The sequence below is a fragment of the Engystomops pustulosus genome, chromosome 2 (genome assembly GCF_040894005.1).
Source record: "Engystomops pustulosus chromosome 2, aEngPut4.maternal, whole genome shotgun sequence".
Lineage (NCBI taxonomy): Eukaryota > Metazoa > Chordata > Amphibia > Anura > Leptodactylidae > Engystomops > Engystomops pustulosus.
In genome coordinates, this window is record NC_092412.1 from 167334029 (window position 1) to 167358049 (window position 24021).

General features: G+C 40.5%; 1 protein-coding gene across 1 annotated transcript in view; it reads left to right on the forward strand.

The window, feature by feature from the left end:
• The window catches only part of SYT2 (synaptotagmin 2), a 371992-nt gene that overhangs the window by 215473 nt on the left and 132498 nt on the right, over positions 1-24021 (forward strand). The window contains exon 6 of the mRNA XM_072137239.1: positions 10968-11135. Within this exon, the coding sequence (XP_071993340.1) occupies positions 10968-11135 (168 nt within the window). The remainder of the gene's footprint in view (positions 1-10967; positions 11136-24021) is intronic.

The window sequence follows — 24021 nt, forward strand, 5'->3', positions numbered from 1 at the left end:
ATCCCAGGCTTTATCTAGTTATTTCATACATTAATCATTGTAAAATCATCTATTCTTTATTATGTAAATGAGGCTGGTCACATGGTCAGAGGCAGTGATGTCACCCCTGTTAGCCCTCCCCTTTCCCCCCCCTGCTCATGTCTGTGTGTAATGTATAGTAAAGCATGGCTAGTGTCTGTGCTGTATCTGCTGACATGCTGCATCCTCCTAATATACAGGTGAGAGACACAGACATCAGCTACACATGAATCTGACATGTTCTGCTGTAACATGGCTGCCTGGAGCTGCTGTATCTCTCCTAAACACACACACACACACAGGCTGCAGGGGGCGTGACCACCAGCACCAGGAAGCACATCATTATACAGGCTGTCAGTCATGCACTGGGGGTGTGGCTGTGCCTCCCACTCATGAATAGAGTGGACAGCTTGAATATGCTAATGCTTCATTGGACATTTCACAGGTCATTTGCATACAGCTTTAGGACCTCATTGCTTAGGTTTACAGGCATGTAGAGGGACAATGAAGGGATAGAGGCAATGCTCTCTAATGGCAGTTTATGAAAATATATTTAGTTTAGGGTGGTTATTTTGCATGACGGGTTCTCTTTAAGGACCTTGCAAGATTTTCAAAATCTGGAGTATGTGGATACTTTATGGAATAACTCTGCAATAGCTTAACATATCCAAGTCATTCTAATGGGGGTTTTTTTTGTAACATGTTGATTTATCTTTTAGTGATAAAATTAAATTCATATGATGTATCTTTATTTTTTAAAACTGGCAAAAATTGGCAATTTTTGGTTAAAAATGCAATTTTCTCCTATTATTAATCACAATGGGGCTCATTTACTAAGGGTCCAAACGCCACACGTTCATCGGGTTTCCCAAATATTTCCGATTTGCGCGGAATTGCCCCAGGATTTTGGCGCACGTGATCGGATTGTGTCGCATCAGCTTCCACGTGACAGAAATTGGGGGCTGTGGCCGTCGGACAACCCGACGGATTCAGAAAAACTGCAGGATTTAAAAAAAAGAATTGTGTCGCAATTGTGATCAGCACTTACATGCATCGGGAAGAAGAAGGTGAACTCCGGCAGACTTCGGGGCAGCAGAATCACCTGCTGGATATCGGGTGTACGGCCTTAGTGAATCCCGGCAGACCCGAATTAGCGTCGGACAACGCGCTGCGGGATCCCAACTGGACCGGCTAAGTAAATGTGCACCAATATGTCACATGGAGTAAAGGAAACTGAAAATGGTCTTCAGTGACCATTATCCGCTTTTTGGACAATTGGCAGGGCCTACAGTGGATGGAGTGCATTATGTTTTTTCTAGCCAAAGTTCAGGCTGCTACCAATTCTTGACCCTATCCACCATTAGAAGAGAAATTTGGCAATGATGCAAAGATCACAGAAATTCCCCAAAAGTGATCCCATTTTATAAACTACACTCTTTTTCGTCCATATATGTTGGATTATCATGTATTTAGACCTTACCACTTTTTTCAGAATCATTGCAAAGCTTTTGCTTTGCAATGAACATTTTAAATTTTCATTATTTTCAGCGATATCTCGCTTTTGGGACAGTTTTTTGGGCTTAAAATAGAGAATGACCAAAATGGATCCTAGATTTAATATTTTAGTGTCTTCCATGATGAAAAATGCAGCCAACATTGCCATTATCCGCTTTTTTTTTTACAATGGAGGGAGTGAATTTTAGCTTTTCTGGCCACAATTCAGGCTTTAATGAATTACTTCCTGGCAGAGGAAGTGAGCAAGTGAATTATAGAATCCGTTCAGAAGTCACATCAGTGTGGAAACCTTATATTCCCAACCTTGTTACTTTTGTGAGCTTTGATTAAGGGAAACTGAGGAAATGGAACCCAACTTGTACAATCTGCATAATATTCATCTAGAGCAGGGGTCGGGAACCTTTTTGGCTGAGAGAGCCATGAATACCACATATTTTAAAATGTAATTCTGTGAGAGCCATACAATATGCACATGCCTTCCAGTAGATAAGTAGCCACGGCATATGCCCCCCCCAGTAGATAAAAGCCCCAGTACATGGCCCCCAGTAAATATGTAGCCACAGCACATGCCTCCCAGTAGATAGGTGGCCCCAGGACATGCCCCCCAGTAAATAGGTAGCCACTGAACATGCTGCCAGTAGATAGGTAGCCACAGTAGGTACCCCAGTAGATAGGTAGCCACATCACATGGCCCCCAGTATCTAGGTAGCCACCATACATACCCCGCAGTAGATAGGTAGCCCCAGTACGTGCCCCCAGTAGATAGGTAACCACATCACATGACCCCCAGTAAATAGGTAGCCACAGCACATGCGTCCCCAGTAGATAGGTAGCCCCAGTACATGCCCCCCAGTAAATAGCTAGCCCCTGCACATGCCCCCCAGTAGATAGGTGGCCCTGGACATGCCCCCCAGTAAATAGATAGCCACAGAACATGCTTCCAGTAGATAGGTAGCCACAGTAGGAACCCCCAGTAGATAGGTAGCCACATCACGTGGCCCCCAGTAACTAGGTAGCCACCGTACATACCCCGCAGTAGATAGGTAGCCCCAGTACATGCCCCCAGTAGATAGGTAGCCACATCACATGACCCCCAGTAAATAGGTAGCCACAGCACATGTGCCCCTAGTAGATAGGCAGCCACATCACATGGCCCCCAGTATCTAGGTAGCCACCATACATACCCCGCAGTAGATAGGTAGCCCCAGTACGTGCCCCCAGTAGATAGGTAACCACATCACATGACCCCCAGTAAATAGGTAGCCACAGCACATGCGTCCCCAGTAGTTAGGTAGCCCCAGTACATGGCCCCCAGTAAATATGTAGCCACAGCACATACCCCCAGTAGATAGGTGGTCCTGGACATGCCCCCCAGTAAATAGATAGCCACAGAACATGCTTCCAGTAGATAGGTAGCCACAGTAGGAACCCCCAGTAGATAGGTAGCCACATCACGTGGCCCCCAGTAACTAGGTAGCCACCGTACATACCCCGCAGTAGATAGGTAGCCCCAGTACATGCCCCCAGTAGATAGGTAGCCACATCACATGACCCCCAGTAAATAGGTAGCCACAGCACATGTGCCCCTAGTAGATAGGCAGCCCCAGTACATGCCCCCCCCCAGATAGCTAGCCCCACCACATGCCCCCAGTACATATGTAGCCACAACACATGCACCCAAATAGACAGATAGCTCCAGTACATGCCCCCAAGTAGATAGGTAGCCACAGAATATGCCCAACAGTAGATAGGTAGCACCATCACATGCCTGCTAGTAAAGAGGTAGCCACAGCACATGCCCCCCATTAGATAGGTAGTCATAGCACATTCCCCCAGTAGATAGTTACCCACAGCACATGACCCCCTAGTAGATAGGTAGTCACAGCACATGCTCCCCAGTAGTTAGGTAGTCACAGCACATGCTCCCCAGTAGTTAGGTAGTCACAGTACAGGCTCCCCAGTAGATGGGTAGCCACAGCACAGGCTCCCCAGTAGATGGGTAGCCACAGCACAGGCTCCCCAATAGATAGGTAGTAACAGCACAGGTTCCCCAATAGATAGCTAGCCACAGGCGCCGCTGCAATCATTGCTTAGGCAATGGCGCCTAGGTCATAGGGAACAGTGGATGCTGCTCTACTCTATGATACAGGCGCTGTCACCTAAGCAATGGTGTGGTGATGGCACCTTGGTCACACAAAGTACACAGGCAGTGGTAGCATCCCTGCCTGCATCCAGTCATCATCGCTGTGTGTGTCTTAGATGTACACACTGCCCATCGCTATTAATAAATGATTTGTCTGAGAGCCAGATGCTGCCATCAAAAGAGCCACATATGGATCCAGAGCCATAGGTTCCCTACCGGTGATCTGGAGGTATAATGGGAATTTTAATTTTGAAGTGGCCAATGAATGTGAACTGGGGGCACGGCATAAATATGTGGACATTTCTGAAAGAGCATAAATAAAATAGTGACTAAATACCAAAAAAATAATAATATGCTAGTGAGGTATGGTATTTGCGGAAACATTCATGAATGTATAGCCCTGGTTGGTCATGGCATCTCATGCACTGATAACCAGTGTCCTTCCTAATTCCATTTCTATAGCAGACACGGCATCTTTTTTTAGGACGGGCCTTTTTGTGCAGTTGGTGGGACTTGGGATGGACTATCCTGCTGGCATCACTTGATGTTGTAGCCCTTGCTTCGCCACCCTGGTGTCCATAAATAAAATTTTATTACTTTTTCCTGGTAGTCCAGGTAAAATCCCTGGTGGTCGGTCTTTTTGTAAATGACAAATTAATTATACAGGGCCATTTGCAATGGGTTAATAGCCAGTTTTTTGTACCAAACCCTGGACTTCCTAACTGCACTGTAGGGCTGCAGCATTTGATCTGCAAGGTCTATCCCTCCCATGTTCTTATTATATTACTGTATGCCGAGAGGATTTGAAGTGTTGACATTTCTCCCACGGACAGGAACAGGGCTGTTCTCAGTAGCATGAATGGTGGTTAGCACATGCACATCCTTTTTATTTCTGTATTTTACTAGCAATATATGATATTTGCAAAGAGCTTTGCATTCCCCGGGTTTTAATTTAAAATTGATCAGTGCCTTTGGAAGGCCTTTTTGCGTTCTCCTGATGGTGCCACAAGCCACAGTTTTTTTTTTTAAAAAGGGCTCCAAACAAGGGCACACTTGTATAAAATTTATAAACAAACAAGTGATACCCATTGTCCAACAGCGGGTGAATTAGGTCCCAAACTATTCGGCAGCTAACATTAAGGTTGGGGGTACATTCAGGAGGGTTAATTTTTGAATCTTTTCCCTCGTATACCTGAAAATGGTCGGTAAAGCAACTGTTGCTTTCACAGACTTTATAAACTTTCAAGTGACACATGCAGGAAACGGGGCGCACGATCTTAGTGAATCGTGCCTGAGTCCATGATCATCGGACAATGCACAGCGGGGATAGCAACAGGACCGGGTAAGTAAATGTACCCCGATGAGTTGTCACTGTAATGAATGAAGCGCATTATAGCCTCAAAGCACTTGCGCGGCATCACGTCCCGATACATAGGGGTGTCGTACAATACATCGGTTGACCAGTGAATGTTGGCTTTTTTTACAAGGCTCATATTCAAAAGAAGGCCCCAAATATCAGCATTTCTGCCTGCTCAACTGGCTTCCACATGTTATCACGAACATAAAGTGATTCATAAAGTGATTGTGTAGCCAAAATTTGACCAGTGTACAAGTTTGTTTATTGTACTATTAGATTTATTAAGTCTTCCAAAAAGTAGAACTTAAAAAAATCTGCCTCACAATTAGCTGTGGTGCCCATCTTAACGCTGGGCACAGAAACAAAATCTGGAATTTGTGGGGCATATGATTCTGCAGACAGCCAGTCTGGGTCATTACTGCTGGTACTTGGCTGACTTTCGCTCAGCCTGGAGCGCCTTGCTACAGGCTGATCGCTGTCACTAGAAGGGAATGAACGAAAAGTTTATCATCAGTCTCACTAGGCTTTCTCTGCAGTAAACATCCGCTGAGCCATTTTCTGAGACATATTTAAAAAGTGTATTTATATACCTAGAACTAGAAAGTATAACTACAACTGTATAGCTATAAAAAAATTTATATTTTATTTTATTTTAAATTTTTTTAGATTTTTTTTTTTTTTTTTAACCTCCAAATCCAAACTAGTGCTACCTATGTTCTAAGGCTAAATGCTTATTTTTGTAATGGTTTTTTGGGGGATTTTTTAAAGCTTTTTTTTCTTTTAGGTAACAAACGACAACTTGTAACTAATATTCACTGACAAAAGCAATCACGGCATTACTGGATGTTATTCAGTGACAGGAGCAATCACAGTATTACTGGACACTACGTGGACGCTGGTCCCTGACAGGAGCAATCACGGTATGAATGGAAACTGTATGGACGCAGGTCACTGACAAAAGCAATCACGGCATTACTGGATGTTATTCAGTGACAGGAGCAATCACAGTATTACTGGACACGATGTGGATGCTGGTCACTGACAGCAGCATTCACTGTATAACTGGACACTATATTGAGTCTGGTCACTAACAGGAGCAATCACGGTATGACGACACTATACAAACGTTGAATGTTTTTCAGTGACAGCAATCACTGTACTACTGGATGTTATTTAGTGACAGGAGCAATCACATTATTACTGGACACTATGTGGATGTTGGAACTGACAGCAGCATTCACTGTATTACTGGACACTATATGGAGGCTGGTCACTAACAGGAGTAATCACGGTATGACTGGAAACTATACAGACACTGGTCCTTGAAAGGAGCAATCACGGTATCACTTGACACTATATGGATGCTGGTCACTAACAGGAGCAATCACGGTATTATTGGACACTCTACGGATGCTGGTCACTGACAGGAGCAATCACGGTATCAATGGACACTAATGTTATTACTGACAGGAGAAATCAAAATGTTATTCAGTGACAAGATCAGTCTGGGAATATGAGGGGGCACACTAAGGGGCATACTGTAACAATGTTTCGTTCTGAGAGAAGGCTCAGCAGACACAGCTCATATCTCATCCACAACTCTGACTGAAATGACATCAGAGCTGTATTCCAGCCTCCTCTCACAGTATACAGCTATGATTGGTCAGTGTGACGTCACAGACCAATCATAGCGATCACCGGACAGGGAGCGCTGCAAATGGTCCCTGGTTCGATGGCTGTGACACTCGGCTGTCTATGACCTCCCTGAAGGACACACTGCTGGCACTTCAACCAATTTACTGCTGAAAAGGTTTGACATCTAGTATGTTTATAAAATCATATATGTGTCAGAAACCAATTGTATATTGACTTATATTGTATATTTTTATGGATTATTTTGCTTAGTGAAAATATTAAAATATTTGATCTTTTTTCTATACGGTTTATATTTTAAATATTCTTATACATGCCGCAGTCATGTGGTCAACCATGCTCTCTTGTTAAACACCTCTTGACCCCCTATATCACATGATCCATTAAATGATCAGATATGTGGATTTAAGATTACACTCTCCAATCACATTTATGGTTTACATGAGGGCTGCCGTATATATCCATACAGGGTGCGGAGATATGATTTACAGGCAGTGCCTGGGTTACATACAAGATAGGGTCCACAGGTTTGTTCTTAAGTTGAATTTGTATGCAAGTCGAAACTGTATAGTTTATAATTGTAGATCTAGACAAAAAATGTTTTGCCCCAGTAACAATTGGAGTTTTACATTTTATTTATCATTACAGACACCTTACAGCTGATCATTGCAGTCTGGGACTAAATAAAAGCATCCAGAGAGCTTCACCAGAGATCACAGGGGGCAGAGGGGTTGTCTGTAGGTAGGGGACCGCCTGTATCTTGAGAGTATCATGTAAATAAACAAGGAACAAACTGGAATTACAGTTGTGAACAATGAATGAAGGGTAGTGTTTTTTATAAATTGCACAAATATTTGACTCACTGTAGCCATGAGCTAAAGAGTTTCAAATAAGTTTCATTGTGACCTGTATATGCTCAGTCCTAGGCTAATTTCCATTGGTCTAATGAAAAGGACATTTTTAGTTTACATGTTTCTTTTTTCCATGTGTTTATTGGAGAGATGGATTGAAAGAACATTGCAGAAGATAAAATGGTGTAAAATAGTTTAATTATTTTCAATTGTATACACGATTTTATAAATACAATATGACCTTGAATTCAAATGATAATTACAGTTTAATAAAAAACATAGACTATAAAAATTCAGCTATTTCGCTCCTCAAAGTTTTCAATTTATTATATGCTTGACTCAAATATTGAAAACATTATTTTTAGTAATTCCACTTCTTGGAAGTTCATCAGAGATGCATACAGGTAATTGAGTTTCCCTGACTAGCACTTGATAGTTGTATCATATATTCTTTATGAAGAGTGATGGTGTATTTAGCCACAGCAATGGTATTCGCCACCCTCCTACCTGACTTATGCTCTATCAGTGCGTTATGCGCCTCCTCTGCCCATGGGCTTGTTCCGGAGGGTGCGCAATTTCATACACAGGGTGACTGTTGTTCTGAAGCCACCTCTTTGTTTTTTAGCTGTGTGCTTAGGGTCATTGTCTTGTTGGAAGGTGAAACTTTGGCCCAGTTTGAGGTCCATAGAACTCTAAAAGAGGTTTTCATCCAGGATTTCTCTGCACTTAGCCGCACTTATATTTCCTTCAATTGCAACCTGTCGTTCTGTCCCTGCAGCTGAAAAACACCCCCATAGCATGATGCTACTACCACCACCATGTTTCACTGTTACATTTGGCGGGTGATGAGCAGTGCCTGGTTTTCTTCACATATACCGCTTAGAATTAACACCAAAAAGTTCCATCTTTATCTCATCAGACCAAAGAATCTTATTTCTCATAGTTAGGGAGTCCTTTCTGTGTTTTTTTGGAAGCTGAATGCAGGCTTTCATATGTCTTGCACTGAGAAGATGCTAATGTAGTTCTTGGAATGTGCACTGGACCGAACCGTCACAGTGACCTAAAAATAGCAAAGACATAAAACAGACACAGAGTGCAAGCCCTAGTAGATATAGTGATATAGTAGATAATTCAAATAAAAGTAATAATGGATGAGGACTCTGGAATATATTAATGTAACCGATCCTTAGTACCATGGCTGGTTTTAGGCAAAGTGGGGCCCTGGGCAAAATTTAAACTGGGGCCCCAAATATTTGGTACACAAGCCCAAGACATGCCATCTAATGAATTATAGACACTGAGCACCCTCATGGATTATATACACTGAGCCCCTCAATAAATTATACACTCTGCCCTCCCTAATAATGATATACAATGCCCTTCTCCCCATGAATTTTATATACTGTACCCCTTCATTAATTATATACATTGCTCCCCATGAATTTTATATACTGAATATATATATATATATATATATATATATATATTGCCACGATTCATTTTACATACTAGGCCCCCTCATATACTGCCCCCTTCATGAATTTTAAATACTAATCCCTCCCTATGAATTTTTTATACTGGGCTTCCTCATTATATGCACTGTCCCCTTCATGAAATGTATATACTGTGCCCCCTCATTAATTATATACACCCCCCCCATGAGTTTTATGTACTGCCTCCTTCATGAATTTAAATAATAGGCCCTTTCATTATATGCACTGTCCCAATCAATTTTATATACTAGGCTCCCTTATTATACACACTGCCCACCCCCATGAATTGTATACACTGCTGCCCCATGAGTTTTATATATTGCCCATCCTCATGAATTTACAAACTGGGTCCCCTCATTAAACACACTGCCCCCTCTATGAATTGTATATACAGCCCCCTCCCCAAAAGTTTTATATACTGCCCACAATTCATGAATTTTAAGAATTGGCCCCTTCATTATATACATTGCCCCTCCCATGAATTTTATATCCTTTCCCCATCATTAATTATATACACTGCCCCTCCCATGGATTTTATATACAGGGCCCCCTCTCCCAGTCGCAAAAGCAAAACAAAGATCATGTACTCACCTCTTGCCTCGTCCAGTCTTCTAACTCTGTTGCCTCCGGATGGGAAGGGATGCAGCTACATGATAATGCTATGATCCAGCCGCTCATTCAGGGTCAGAGTGCACAACGGGCAAAGGGCATCAGACAAGCTTTCTCTAGGGCTGTGAGGCACAAAGATCTGGCGGGCTGTGCAGGGAGAGGCTGTCTTATGAAGTGTTCTGGTAAGGCCAGTGCCAATCAATGGTGCGCTGGCCCTTGAAATTTTTGGGAGTAGACGCGTGCGCCTGACCGCCTGAGCACAGACAGGAATGCGGAAAGGTAAGTAAGAAGTGACAGTTATTATATCACAAACGGTCTTAGTCTTGGTCTTGGTTGCTCTCCCTTACTCCTGTTCCTGTTCTACTATGTCCTTTTTATACACTGGTGCCCAAAACTTTCCACAATATTCCATGTGCGGTCTGACCAGTGATTTGTATAAGGGCAAAACTATATCCTTATCATGAGAATCTATTCCTCTCTCGATACATCCATTGTTAGGAAAATCTACCAGCGTGTAAGATGTGTTAGGGTGGGAAAGAATTCACCCATTTTTTGCAAGTGGATTAAGTTGACAGTATATGATGCAACTGAGTGAATTTTTATGAATAAGTTTTTTGATAATTTAAAAGCAATCAGCATAGGCGTCATTATATTTAGATAAATTGCTTCTGTGGAGGCTGTTATGTGATCAAAAACTACTGATGAATGGGTCAAAATAAGTAGGTTATTCTAAGGGTCAGAGTTCAAAGTCCAGGGTTCATACAACAGGGTCATGTTTTGCAGGGTTTCTATACACAGTGGACATGGTTATCTAGGTCAACTGCTTTTGAGTTAATATTCAATCTTTTCTACAGGCTATGAAGAAGTATGCTGCAGCAAGGTTTACAGTATTTACCTCTGATCACAGGATATAACTGGAGTATAATAACTCCACATTGAGTATAGCTGGTTTACATACAACTTTAAAGAGGTGTCTAACATACAAAGAACTGAGCTAGCGTACAAGACTTGATAAAGTTGTGTGATAAAGTTCCTTGCACAGTAGAAGGCCTGTATCTCTTTTATGTAAATTTCATTTACACATTGTAATTTTCATGATTTATTTATGTCGTGAAAAAACATACAAAGAGACTTGACCTGAGAAGATTAATCTCACTGAAACTTATGACCCTAGTATTTCAAAACAACAGTAGGCTGGTTGTAAGCCATCTTGTAGTCCATATTCAATCTCATTTTTCTACTCCTACATTTTCTAGAAATTGTTATTATTACTTGAATTGTTTGTCTGCTTGAATCTTACATCTACACTTAATTTTATTGTCCTTTAGATTCCATATCAAGAACTTGGTGGAAAGACCCTATGTATGTCCATATATGACTTTGATCGGTTTTCTAAGCATGATATCATTGGAGAAGTGAAGGTCCCTATGAACACAGTGGACCTTGGACAGCCAATTGAAGAGTGGAGAGACTTGCAGAGTGCAGAAAAGGAAGAGGTTTGTTAAATTATCAATAGATAGTGAATGTCTACCTTTACTTTTAATTTATAAAAAGTCAACATTTAAGGGGTTGTAAAATGCTATAATGTGATCCCTTATCCACTAGATAGTGGGCAATAATCTGAAAAGTGGTGGTCAAACAGCTGTGAAACTAACAAACAGGAAGCATTTATCAGCAGCATACTGTACTCAGCTGTTCTTTCTTCCGGCTGCTTTTGTTGTTCCCCTCCCCCGGCCCCATCTCGACTGGCCAAAAGAAAGTATCCCTGGTTTGCCTTTCACAAGTTATGTTAGTATAGGAGCGGCACACAAAGCTGCGAATGCCCTTATTATTTATAAAACATTAGTGAAGGTCCCTGGTCATACATCCCCTGGTCACCAAACAATGTGTTTTACAATGTTCATGAGGCAGCAGAACACACAGACCCCTGCTGACTGCTGCTCTGCCAAGCAGCGATGGCTCTGCACAGGGGGTAAGGCTCTTCTCCTTATCCCTTTGTCCTGGATTAAATAAATAGTGGTACCTTAAATTATGAAACAGAATGAGATCATATATCATACTCAGGTGGTATTCGGACTAACATTAACCAATAGCAGATTGGGAATATTCACTTGGGAAATCCTAGTATGTGTATAAAGAATTGTCTTCAGACTCTGTACAGAGTAAATTTTGTAGACAATAACCGCAAATCACAAATCTATATGTTATTCATGCATGTTTCTGCAATTAATTTAATTAGGTTTGAAACCAATGCCAGATTTTGGTTTGTGGGAGCACCTGGACACAAATCTAATGGGGACCCTCTCAAAAGTTAACACCTTAAACAACTCTGTACACAAGTATGAAAAGGTTATTAGTGCCAGAATATAACAAAATGAAGATGTTTTTTGGACAAAAAGTTTACATTTTTAAAAAAATCCTTCAAAACTAAATTTTAAAATTTAGCATCTCTATGTTTATACCAACCCAGAGACTAAAGGTGGGGTGTCATTTACAAAACACTATGAAAGCCCCCAGCAGGGCATGGAATTAGCTTCACTAGGCAGGACAATTTGCTATGCAGATAGCAAGACCTCATACAGCCCTGTACATAGAAAAAGAAGTTGGATTTTTCAATTTGAGGAACGAAAATTGAGGAACAATTACCAGAAACATTGACAGCTAGAGGTTAATACAAAATGTGGTCAGAAGCTGTAACTACTAACTGTTTTTACAACATTATGTGCCCAGAAATGAGTGAGGGGGATATATAAGTCGGGAGGGAGAAGGGGGCAATGGCATGGTGATGTACAGTAAATGTAGGGAGTCAGTTTATGGCAGGATGGGGGATGTGTAAATGTGTTGTTTTTTTTTTTTGATCAAAACATTTTTATTGTGGTTTTTTACAAGTTTGTGTAACATACAGTCTATGACACAAAAGACCAAAGTAATACAACATTATAACAAGCCCTCAGGTCCGGTTCTAGGTCCACCGACAATACTTTCCGGATTAAATGAAGAACCTGCTTCCAGAATTCCCCCAACTCCCTACACTCCCACATCATGTGAACCAGTTTAGCATTTGGAGTTGAACATCTAGGGCAGTGGTGGTGAACCTATGGCACGGGTGCCAGAGGTGGCACTCAGAGCCCTCTCTGTGGGCACCCAGGTCCTCAGCATAGAGTTCATAAGACAGGACCCATGGCCTCCTCCTGCAGTCCCAGGCCACTTAGGACATTGTGCACTGAGCACTATTTTAAAGCAACACATCCTTTGCTGCAGGAGAAGTGGCTGCACGCTGGGACTGCAGGAGAAGTGAGAAGATATGGCCAGTGCTGGATTATAATTTGAGCTCCTGACATGGGCTCTGCATTCTTCCTGTACAGGGGACCTTGGAGCGAAGCTACAAAATAATCAGAATTTCTCCTCTTTCTACTGTATTGATGTCCTCAGGACGCCAATACGCTTTGAAAAAGCAGTAAGCAATTAGTTATTGCTTAAATTGCCACGTTGGCACTGTGAAATAAATAAGTGCCTTTTTGTTGTCATTTGGGCACTCGCTCTCGAAAAGGTTCGCCATCACTGATCTAGGGCAACAAGAGTCAGACCGAATTCCTATTTTATGTAACATGCTTGGCGTCTTATACACCCTAAGCAGAATATAGATTTGTGATAATCTTTGGGCCTCTGGCGGAGACAATGATGGTATACTCTCCAAAACTACATCCCATTGAGTGTCAGGTATTCTTCCAATAATCTAGAATAAATACAGGATATGATTCCCTTACTCGGGCCCCCTCCCACTGCTATTTTTAGGACACTGTGATTTGAAGTTTGAATCCTTCCATCTCTGATCGTCTTTTCATGTGTAAATGTGTTGGGTGTTGGTAAGTCCTTGGTCACTTATGAGTGGCATTGTTACCAGACCACATATATGTACCATGCGGGTGCATTCATATGTGGCGTTTTTTGGTGTATTTTAAATGCATCCCAGAAACGCATGTCTACATGTTAATATGTGTTAATATGTGTTTGGCTAGTTTGAAAGCATTTACCGAATATTCTCAAGTATAAGCCAAGGTACCTAATTTTAACACAAAAAGCTGGGAAAACCAATTGACTCAAGTATAAAGTGTGGGAAATAAATTGGTCACAGCCTCCCCACAGTTAGACAGTCCCCTAGTACATAGCCAGCCTGCTGACCTCATTCTGTGTGCCCTGCCAGGGCCTCCACTTGTGTCAGCACATTCATAATGTGGGTGCCAGCAGCGCGCCGGGACCATAAGATGGAGCACCGGAAGCAAGAGGAGGATGGTATTTCAGCCGTGAAAATGTTAACACAGCTGCTTACACTTCCAGCAATTAAGAAAATCGCTTTTAAACCAGCCAAACATATGGTAACATGTAAAAAAGCATGTGTTTCCAAAAACATGTAAAAGATTTTTTCAGTCGACTGTATTTTACTTAGTATCTATAAACTTTCTCAATTACACAATATATATATATATATATATATATATATATATATACAGTAGCTGTTCTGGCATCAGAGAGGGGGTTATGTATAAATCACAGCACACCTAAATATTTAAGAAGGGAACTAATTAAAAAAAAAAAAATTAATAAAGTTCCTTATAAAATCAATTTAGAAATCCCTGAACAGAATTGTAGATTTCTTACACTCTGAAACAACTAAAATTCCAGGGGATTAGGAGACAAACACAATAATCTCTATACACATCAAACAGTACTGCATGTCCATTAATAGGAGAGCATAAAAGTATAGGTTTATGTCAACACTATATCATGGCTCCCAACATATTTGCCATGCCCCCTGGCCTGCTCAACTGTTCAGACATTTACTCAAATCTCAAAAAACCCACCATGCACATGCAACTTTATACCAAACAATAGTTTTACAGGGTGGCAGGTTTCAATGCCAACAACATAATCAGTCTGGGGGATTTCTTGAGAACTAGAACAATGATTTTCCTACATCCAATGCCATGACTTTTTCTCATAACATTTCTGCTTTTCTTGCATACATCAGTCATTTAACAACTGCATTCCAAGAACTTGCTTTGTATCCACTTTCTAGTTCTCTGCTCTACAGTTTGTTACCCTCTGGATACGGTCACTCATTCTGCTAGCATAATGTTTCCAGTGAAATACATGCAATTGGCAACCAGCACCTGATGTCTTGTATCGCTTCATTGGAAACGTGTATATACTTTCAGGCGAAGCTCCACTCCCCCGCAACGCAATGCTAGCAACGCAACTCTAGCGGAATGTGTGTCCGCAGCCTCTGTATTCCCCCTGGAGTAGCAAATACTTCAATGGTTTTGAGAGGCCTGGACTATTTTCTTGAACTATTCTTAGCTTGTATAGTTAAAACAGTGAAAATTAGACATTTACTGCTAGATCCTGTTTATTCTAGTTTCCAGAACTGAAGTTCTGAACTCTCCTACTGCAGAGCATAAATAATAAGAGGAACTTAATTATCCATAACAGCATTTGCCACACCCAATATCAGCCAATCAAAATCAGTCCACATGCATAAAAGGATACTCCTTAATTACGGGTAATATTTCAACAGTAATCAATATCGAAATATATAATAACATATGATATTTTCTTAAAGGACACCTGTCATCAGGTCTCTGTCACTATTTCTGTCACCACTGTCACCACTTCTTGTTGGAGCAGCTCACAAGGATCCATCCAAGCCTTTATTCATACATTAATTATTGTAAAATCATCTTTATTATTTAAATGAGGCTGGTCACATGGTCAAAGACAGGGATGTTACCCCTGTTATCCCTCCCCTCTCCTCCCCCTGCTCCAGTCTGTGTGTATCTGCTGACATGCTGCATCCTCCCATACATATGTGACATCAGACATCGGCTACACAAGTACCTGACATGTTCTGCTATAACATGGCTATCTGGAGCTGTTGTATCTCTCCTATACACACACAGGCTGCAGGGGGCACCAGCATTAGGAAGCACATGGAGGAGCCATTACACCATTATACAGGCTGTCAGTCAAGCACTGGAGCTGTGGCTGTACCTCCCACTCATGAATAAGCTGGATAGCTTGAATATGGCAATGACTCGTTGGACATTTCACTGGTCATTTGCATACAGCTTTAGGACCTCATTGCTTAAAGGGAACCTGTCACCAGGAGACCCATTTTTAGCACTCCCCCAGTCCCCACAGAGCATAGTACATACACTGCCAAGTGTTTTTGTATAAAAAATAGGTTTTACAGAAAAAAAGATATGTTATATTGTACCTTTCATTAGCATGTGCTGTGTGACTAGGCAGTTGCCAAATGGGAGGGGCTGGAAAGGAGCAGTCCCCCCCCCACCCTTGGGGACAAGCTACTCCATGTGACCTTTTCAAATATATGAAAACACCCATCACCATCACTGGGCTTAGCGACGCCCCCTGCTCCTCTACAGCCAATCCCAAGTGAGGGGAGTTATATTTTTTTTATACAAAAACACTTTGGTAGTGTATGTACTATGCTCTGTGGGGACTGGGGGAGTGCTAAAAATGGGTCTCCTGGTGACAGGTTCCCTTTAAGATTACAGGCATGTAGTGGGACAATGAAGGGATAGAAGCAATGCTCTCTAATGGCAGTTTATGAAAATATATTTAGTTTAGGGGGTTATTTTGCCTGACGGGTTCTCTTTAAAGCAGATAAAATATGAGTTTCTAAAAGCAGTACAATTTTCTCAAAAGCCTAGGTATCGGAATAATAGAAAAATTAAAATTCAAAAGGCATGATATTTCCTTCAACGGTTCCAAAGATCTTTGTAAAGGACTTTGGATATGTCTGCTTATATGTTTGTTTAATGTTGACATGGCTTTTTATTCATTCTCTCATTTTTGTAGTATTTTATGGGGCTTTAGGTGCGATTTTCACATTTTCATAAAAAACACAAAATCATATTTTTGAGGGACCTGCTCAAATTTAAAGTCACTTTGAGAGGCCTAAATAATAGTAAAACCCTATAAGTTACCTTATTATAGAAACTACACCCCTCAACGTATGTAAAACAACTTTTATCGAGTTTGTTATCCCTTTAATTGTTTTACAGGAGTTAGAACAAAATCAGCTGCAATTTTGAAATTGTAATTTTTTTGGGGGGGGCTAAATGAAGGTATTTTTAAATATGATATTTTCTTAAAGCAGATAAAATATGAGTTTCTAAAAACAGTACAATTTTCTTAAAAGCCTAGGTATCGGAATAATAGAATTAAAATTTAAAAGGCATGATATTTTCTTGAACAGTTCCAAAGATCTTTGTAAAGGAATTTCGCTTATAAAGTTCTTACAGCGAAGACTTCTCCATCCATTTCTCTACCTGGTGGCTGTTAATATCATTAAATACTTTCTCATATTACAAAGTAAACACTACTACATACCAAATTCTAAGCATGTGAATACCTTTAAAACAACTAAACATTTATACTCTACTTGTTTCAGTGGGCATTGACCTATCTCAGCCACTTACTGCCAAAGTCACTTTTCACCTTCCTGACACAGTCCATGTTTCCAAATCTGCCCTGTGTCACTATAAGTGGTTATAACTTTGGAACGCTTTAACATATCCAAGTGTTCTCGTGACACTTTGTAATTCATGTTAGTTGAAAAATATCTGTGGTATGTTTTGTGTTTATGAAAAATATCTCATATTTGGTGAAAATTAAAAAAAAATCTCGATTTTCAAAATTCAAAATGTTCTACTTTTTAAACACATTATCATAACACCCAAAAAACTTGATAACTTACATTTACCGAATGTCTGCTTTATGTTGACATGGCTTTTTATTCATTCTCTCATTTTTGTAGTATTTTATGGGGCTTTGAACTTTAGGTGCAATTTTCACATTTTCCTAAAAAACACAAATTCATATTTTTGAGGGACCTGCTCAGATTTAACCCCTTAACACTGAAGCCACTTTTCACCTTCCTGACACGGCCCATTTTTTCAAATCTGCCCTGTGTCACTATAAGTTGTTATAACTTTGGAACGCTTTAACATATCCAAGTGATTTTAAAATTGTTTTCTCGTGACACTTTGTACTTCATGTTAGTTGAAAAATTTTGGTGGTATGTTTTGCATTTATTTATGAGAAAATCAGATATTTGGTGAAAATTTGGAAAAATTCTTGATTTTCGAACTTCAAAATGTTCTACTTTTTCCATACATAGTCATAACCGCAAAAATACTTAATAACTAACATTCACTAAATGTCTTCTTTATGTGGACATGGTTTTTTATACATAGTCTTATTTTTGTAGGATGTTATGGGGCTTTGAACGTTAGGTGCGATTTTTCACATTTTCATAAAAAACGCAAAATCCTGCTATTGAGGGACCTGCTCAGGTTTCAACATGGTCGCGCGCAGTGCCGAAGCAGCTTCTGCTATAAACTTAAAAAGTGTTAAAACCGCGATACAGCGGTTAATAACACTAACGAAAGTAAGCACCGGCACCATCTCACCCTGAGCTGGTGCTCGGTATTTACAGCTTACCCCTACCATTTAAAATGGTAGGTTTCCTTTAACCTTTTTTATAAAAAATTTTTTATTAAAAAATTAAAAAAATCCACTGATCGCTTGTTCAAGTTCTTCTTCACATTACACAGTTTAATACAGATGTATTACACTGTGAAATGTGCTTTATGTTGACATGGCTTTTTATTCATTCTCTCATTTTTGTAGTATTTTATGGGGCTTTGAACTTTAGGTGCAATTTTCACATTTTCCTAAAAAACACAAATTCATATTTTTGAGGGACCTGCTCAGATTTAACCCCTTAACGCAGAAGCCACTTTTCACCTTCCTGACACGGCCCATTTTTTCAAATCTGCCCTGTGTCACTATAACTTGTTATAACTTCGGAACGCTTTAACATATCCAAGTGATTTTAAAATTGTTTTCTCGTGACACTTTGTACTTCATGTTAATTGAAAAATTTTGGTGGTATGTTTTGCATTTATTTATGAGAAAATCAGATATTTGGTGAAAATTTGGAAAAATTCTTGATTTTCGAACTTCAAAATGTTCTACTTTTTCCATACATAGTCATAACCGCAAAAATACTTAATAACTAACATTCACTAAATGTCTTCTTTATGTGGACATGGTTTTTTATACATAGTCTTATTTTTGTAGGATGTTATGGGGCTTTGAACGTTAGGCGCGATTTTTCACATTTTCATAAAAAACGCAAAATCCTGCTATTGAGGGACCTGCTCAGGTTTCAACATGGTCGCGCGCAGTGCCGAAGCAGCTTCTGCTATAAACTTAAAAAAGTGTTAAAACCGCGATACAGCGGTTAATAACACTAACGAAAGTAAGCACCGGCACCAGCTCACCCTGAGCTGGTGCTCGGTATTTACAGCTTACCCCTACCATTTGAAATGGTAGGTTTCCTTAAATTTTTTTTATTAAAAAATGTTTTTATATAATGTTTTTAACTTTTTTTAATTTACTTTTACAGGTTAGCTTGAACAAGCGATCCACTGATCGCTTGTTCAAGCTCTTCTTCACATTACACAGTTTAATACAGATGTCTCCGATCGCTGGTGTTAGAGGCAGGTGTCGGCTTTAATATATAGCCGGCATCCGCAGCTTCTGGCCCCGGCTCCTAAACGGAAGTTTGACGTAATAGTACTGCATTTTGCGGGAACGCACCTCCCGCGATGCAGTACTATTACGTCAAATGTCGGGAAGGGATTAAAGTCACTTTGAGAGGCCTAAATAATAGTAAAACCCTATAAATTACCTTATTATAGAAACTACACCCTCAATGTATGTAAAACAACTTTTATGAAGTTTGTTATCCCTTTAATTGTTTTAAAACAAAATCAGGTGTAATTTTGAAATTGTATTTTTTTTTTTGGCTAAATGAAGGTAATTTTAAAATGATGTACACATTCTCAGTGGATTAAATACCAAAACACTCCACAAAGTTTGATACCCAACCTCTCCCGAGTATAACAGGCCATGGTATTAAAGGGAAGATGCGCTATTCAAAGCAGATTTGCATTGTCACTTTTTAATGCCAACATAATTTTGATTTTTTTTTTTAACTTTTTTTGGCAATTGGGAAATATAAGAGCTTATTTTCTGTGACATTAGATGTACTATACAAATACTTCATTTTAGTGGGTCCTTAGTTTATTGATGATATTTTATTAACTCTTGAATGTATGGAGGAAAAGAAAATTGTCAATTTTGGTTTCCTTTCTTTTTGTATTTTTTTGGGTGCCGTACACCGTACCATAAAAATAATTTATATTCACACTCATTAGTATAATTTTAAAGATATTTTAGAAGGCAGGAGGCCATGGATAACAAATTAGAAGATTACCACAGTCGCAGTTCCAGGATCTATGAGTAAGTGCCCCTGGTTTAACATGCTTTATTTTGATGGAAGATTTTCTTTAACCCCTTAATGACCACCGTACTACGGCGGTCATTAAGGGTACTTCTTCTGATGCGACTCCTTTCTATGGCGGCGCGTCAGAAGAAGATTTCGGGACACCGGGTCTCGCTGGTGCCGGTGTCAGGCTGTGATATCACAGCCCAGACCCGGCACTAACACCCGGGTGCGGAAAAACTCTGATCCCGGGTGTTTAACCCCTTACACGCCGCGGTCAAGCTTGCTGTGGGATCCGATCCCTCCTGCCACTGCCCCGGGTCCCAACGAGTGACCCGAGGCTGTCGGCTCCTCTCTGTGCCGGGTTCCGCCTCCTGGCAGGACCCGGCTGTAAGTAACTGAGCATGCGCGGCATGCTCAGTTACTTACACTATACACTGCAATACAAGTGTATTGCAGTGTAAAAACTTGAATAAGCGATCGGATGATCGCTTATTCAAGCCAAGAAGTAGAAAATGTAAAAAAGTTAAATCTTTTATAATATAATTAAATAAATAAATAAAATAAAAGTCCCATAATCTCCCCAGTAACACATAAAATGCAAATAAAGTAAATAAAACACAAAAACACATACATATTTGGTATCACCGCGTCCGTATTAATCTGTACAATAAATCTAAATCAATATTGAACCCGCTCGGTGAACTACGTAAAAAAAAAACTCCAAAAACTTCAATGGTGTTTTCATCAAACACCATCACAAAAAATGTTCTAAAAAGTGATCAAAAAAAGTTACGTTCCCTACTATGATACGACTGAAAAGAACAACTGTTTTCGCAAAAAATAAGCCCCCAACCATATCTGACAATAGAAAAATACAGAAGTTATGGCCCTGAAAAGTTGTCAATAGTAAAAACAATGCGATTTTCTCCAATATTGGTTTTGCTCAGGAAAATTAAGCAAAAATAAGAAAAACTATATAAATGAGGTATCACCGCAATCATAGTCAACCAGAGAATAAAGATAAAATATTATTTTTACATTACGGTGAGCGGGGGAAAAAAAATGCTAACAATCCAAAATAAAAATTGATGATTTTGTGTCCCCCTTGAAATAGTTAATAAAATCTCAAGAATAAGCTTTAGACTCCCAAAATAAATTATCTATACATTGTATCTCATCCCATAAAAATAAGCCCTCATATGTTCGCATTACCAAAAAAAATAAAAATTTATAGGTCGTACAATGTGACAATACAAATCTGCTGTAAATGGCACCTCCATTCATTCTATACTCGGCCGTGCGCCCGTACAGCAGTCACCACCACATATGGGGTATCAGTACACTCGGGAGGAATTGGGCATGAAGCGTTGCAGTGCATTTCATCATTTAATTTATTCTGAAAATGTCAGTTTTGGCCTAAATGAATGTATTTTCCAAAAAAATTCTATAGTTTCTAAATCGCAGGTCCATATTTTTTAACCCATGTGAAACACTTAAAGGGTTAATAGACTTAATAGAAGTTGTTTTACATATGTTGAGGGGTGAACTTTCTATAGTGGGTTTTACTATTATTTAGGCCTCTCAAAGTCACTTGAAAGCTGAGTTTTCCCTCAAAATGTGAGTTTTGGCAATTTTCATGAAAATGAGAAAAATCGCACCTAAAGTTCTGCGCCTCATAACATCCTAGAAAAATGACTGGAAGCATAAAATATCATCACAACATAAATCAGATATTCTGTAAATGTTAATTATCAAACTTTTTTGGTAGTTTTACATCTTGTCTGGAAACCAGAACATTTCAAACTTGGAAAATGAAGAATTTTTACAAACTTTTGCCAAATTTTCACTTTTTTTCAGAACGAAACGCAAAACTTATCACTTAATTTTTATAACTAACATGAAGTACAATGTGTCACGAGAAAACATTCTCAAAATCACCCAGATATGTTAAAGCGTTCCGAAGTTATAACCAATTATCGTGAGACAGGGCAGATTTGAAAAATCGAGTCTGGTCATTGAGCTTAAAACTAGTGTCGGTGATAAGGGGTTAACTTCAACTTCATTTGAAGCCAATTATACACCCAATTATACTTTTGAACAGAATTTATCTATATGTCAGATACCTGTTAGATAAAGGGTGTTTAGTAAAAAGCCCTGGATTTGTCTGCAGTAACCTAAGGGTTAGCATAAACAAGTAGTAAGTAGGAGTAGACTGTTTTGGCCATGTTGGCCTAGCCAGCATAGATATTTTTTGCTAAAGTCTGTACTAGGTCTGCTTATTAGGGAATTAGAGGTAGACTGGGAGTGGGACTCATACTTCATCAGGGCTTCGGTCCTGGATTTTTTGTATAGCCCATAAGTGCTGGTCACAGGTCTTCTTAGAGCCTGGTATATACCTCAGGTCAGAATCACTAGGTGAGGCACCACTTGGGAATCTGAATGATGGACTGTTTTGCAAACAGGTAAAGGTAACGGATTGCCTCCATATCCTGTTGAATGAAAGCGGGTGTCTGGCAGACAGGTAAACAAATAGTTTGGGTCTGCTATTGTTTTAGTCAGTGCCCAGTCAGGCAGGGTTTGTTTTATTTGGGCCTTTGATAAGGTTGAATTTATGTTGTTTTGACTAAAGTGTGCAAATAAAGCATTTGATTTGGACTATAACCTGCATCTGTCCCTGCATCCTGCACTACTACCTTGTGTGTGCCAGAGTGATTCACAACACATGGTGGATTGGAGCGGGCAAAGTGCAGTGAAGTATATACTATTTGCCTGGATGTCCTATATGTTGACAGCACTGAAGCTTCAAGCCACATACATAGAGGAGTAAATAAAGAAGCTTGTCAAGTCCTACTTGCAGCAACAGGAAACAAACCAACAGCAACTCTAGCAGGTGACAGCCCTGGCAGCTGCTCAGCATGCCCGATCATGATGCAAGAAAAGAGGTCCGCAAAGCCCCAACCAAAATGACAGCGGACGATTATGTTGTAGGCTTACTCGATGGGGTTTGAGAGGGTGGCCGCCCAGGGGAGGTTACCTCAGCAACACTGGGCAAAGATGTTGGCACTGTTTCTTGTTACTGAATCCCAGCAGGCATACTTCAACCAGATGCAGGATGTCATGGGTGCTCCCGCGACCCACATCTCGGATTGCGGGCGTACCCGTACCACCCTCCGTTGTGGCCGCTACTCCCAGCAGCCTCATTCACCTCTCCACGCTCATGCTCCTGTCCCGGCTTCCCAGTGCGCGTGTCCCGGTAAATTTAAAGAACAACCGCTGATTGGCGCTGGCCACTTCCCGGATTCTGTTAAAAGCCGGCCTCTTCCAGCTTTCCCGTCCGGATCTTTATGCTCTTTGCCGTCCAGAAAGCTTTGTCTTGTGTCTGTGATTGGATTCCCCGTTGTGACCCCGGACCTGTTCCTGTGGATGCTCCTCCACTGCTTGCCTTGACCTTCTGCTCTGCCTTTAACCCTGAAACTTTGCCACCTGTCTTGCCCTCCTGCCTGTCCCAGACCACGAACTTGCCTGACGACTCTATACATCGCCTTGGCTGCCATCTGTGGAACAACCTGGTGGTACCATGCTGTAGCAAGTCATAGTATCATAGTTTATACGGTTGAAAAAAGACATTTATCCATCAAGTTCAACAAAGGAAGGGAAGGGATTGCATGAGGAAGGGATTTAGGGGAAACAATTCTATATAACATAACCATCAATGTTATTAAGGTGTAAAAAGGCATCTAGACTAGAGATGAGCGAGCACTAAAATGCTCGGGTACTCGTTATTCGAGATGAACTTTTCCCGATGCTCGAGTGCTCGTTTCGAGTAACGAGCCCCATTGAAGTCAATGGGAGACTCGAGCATTTTTCAAGGGGACCAAGGCTCTGCACAGGGAAGCTTGGCCAAACACCTGGGAACCTCAGAAAAGGATGGAAACACCACGGAAATGGACAGGAAACAGCAGGGGCAGCATGCATGGATGCCTCTGAGGCTGCTTAATCGC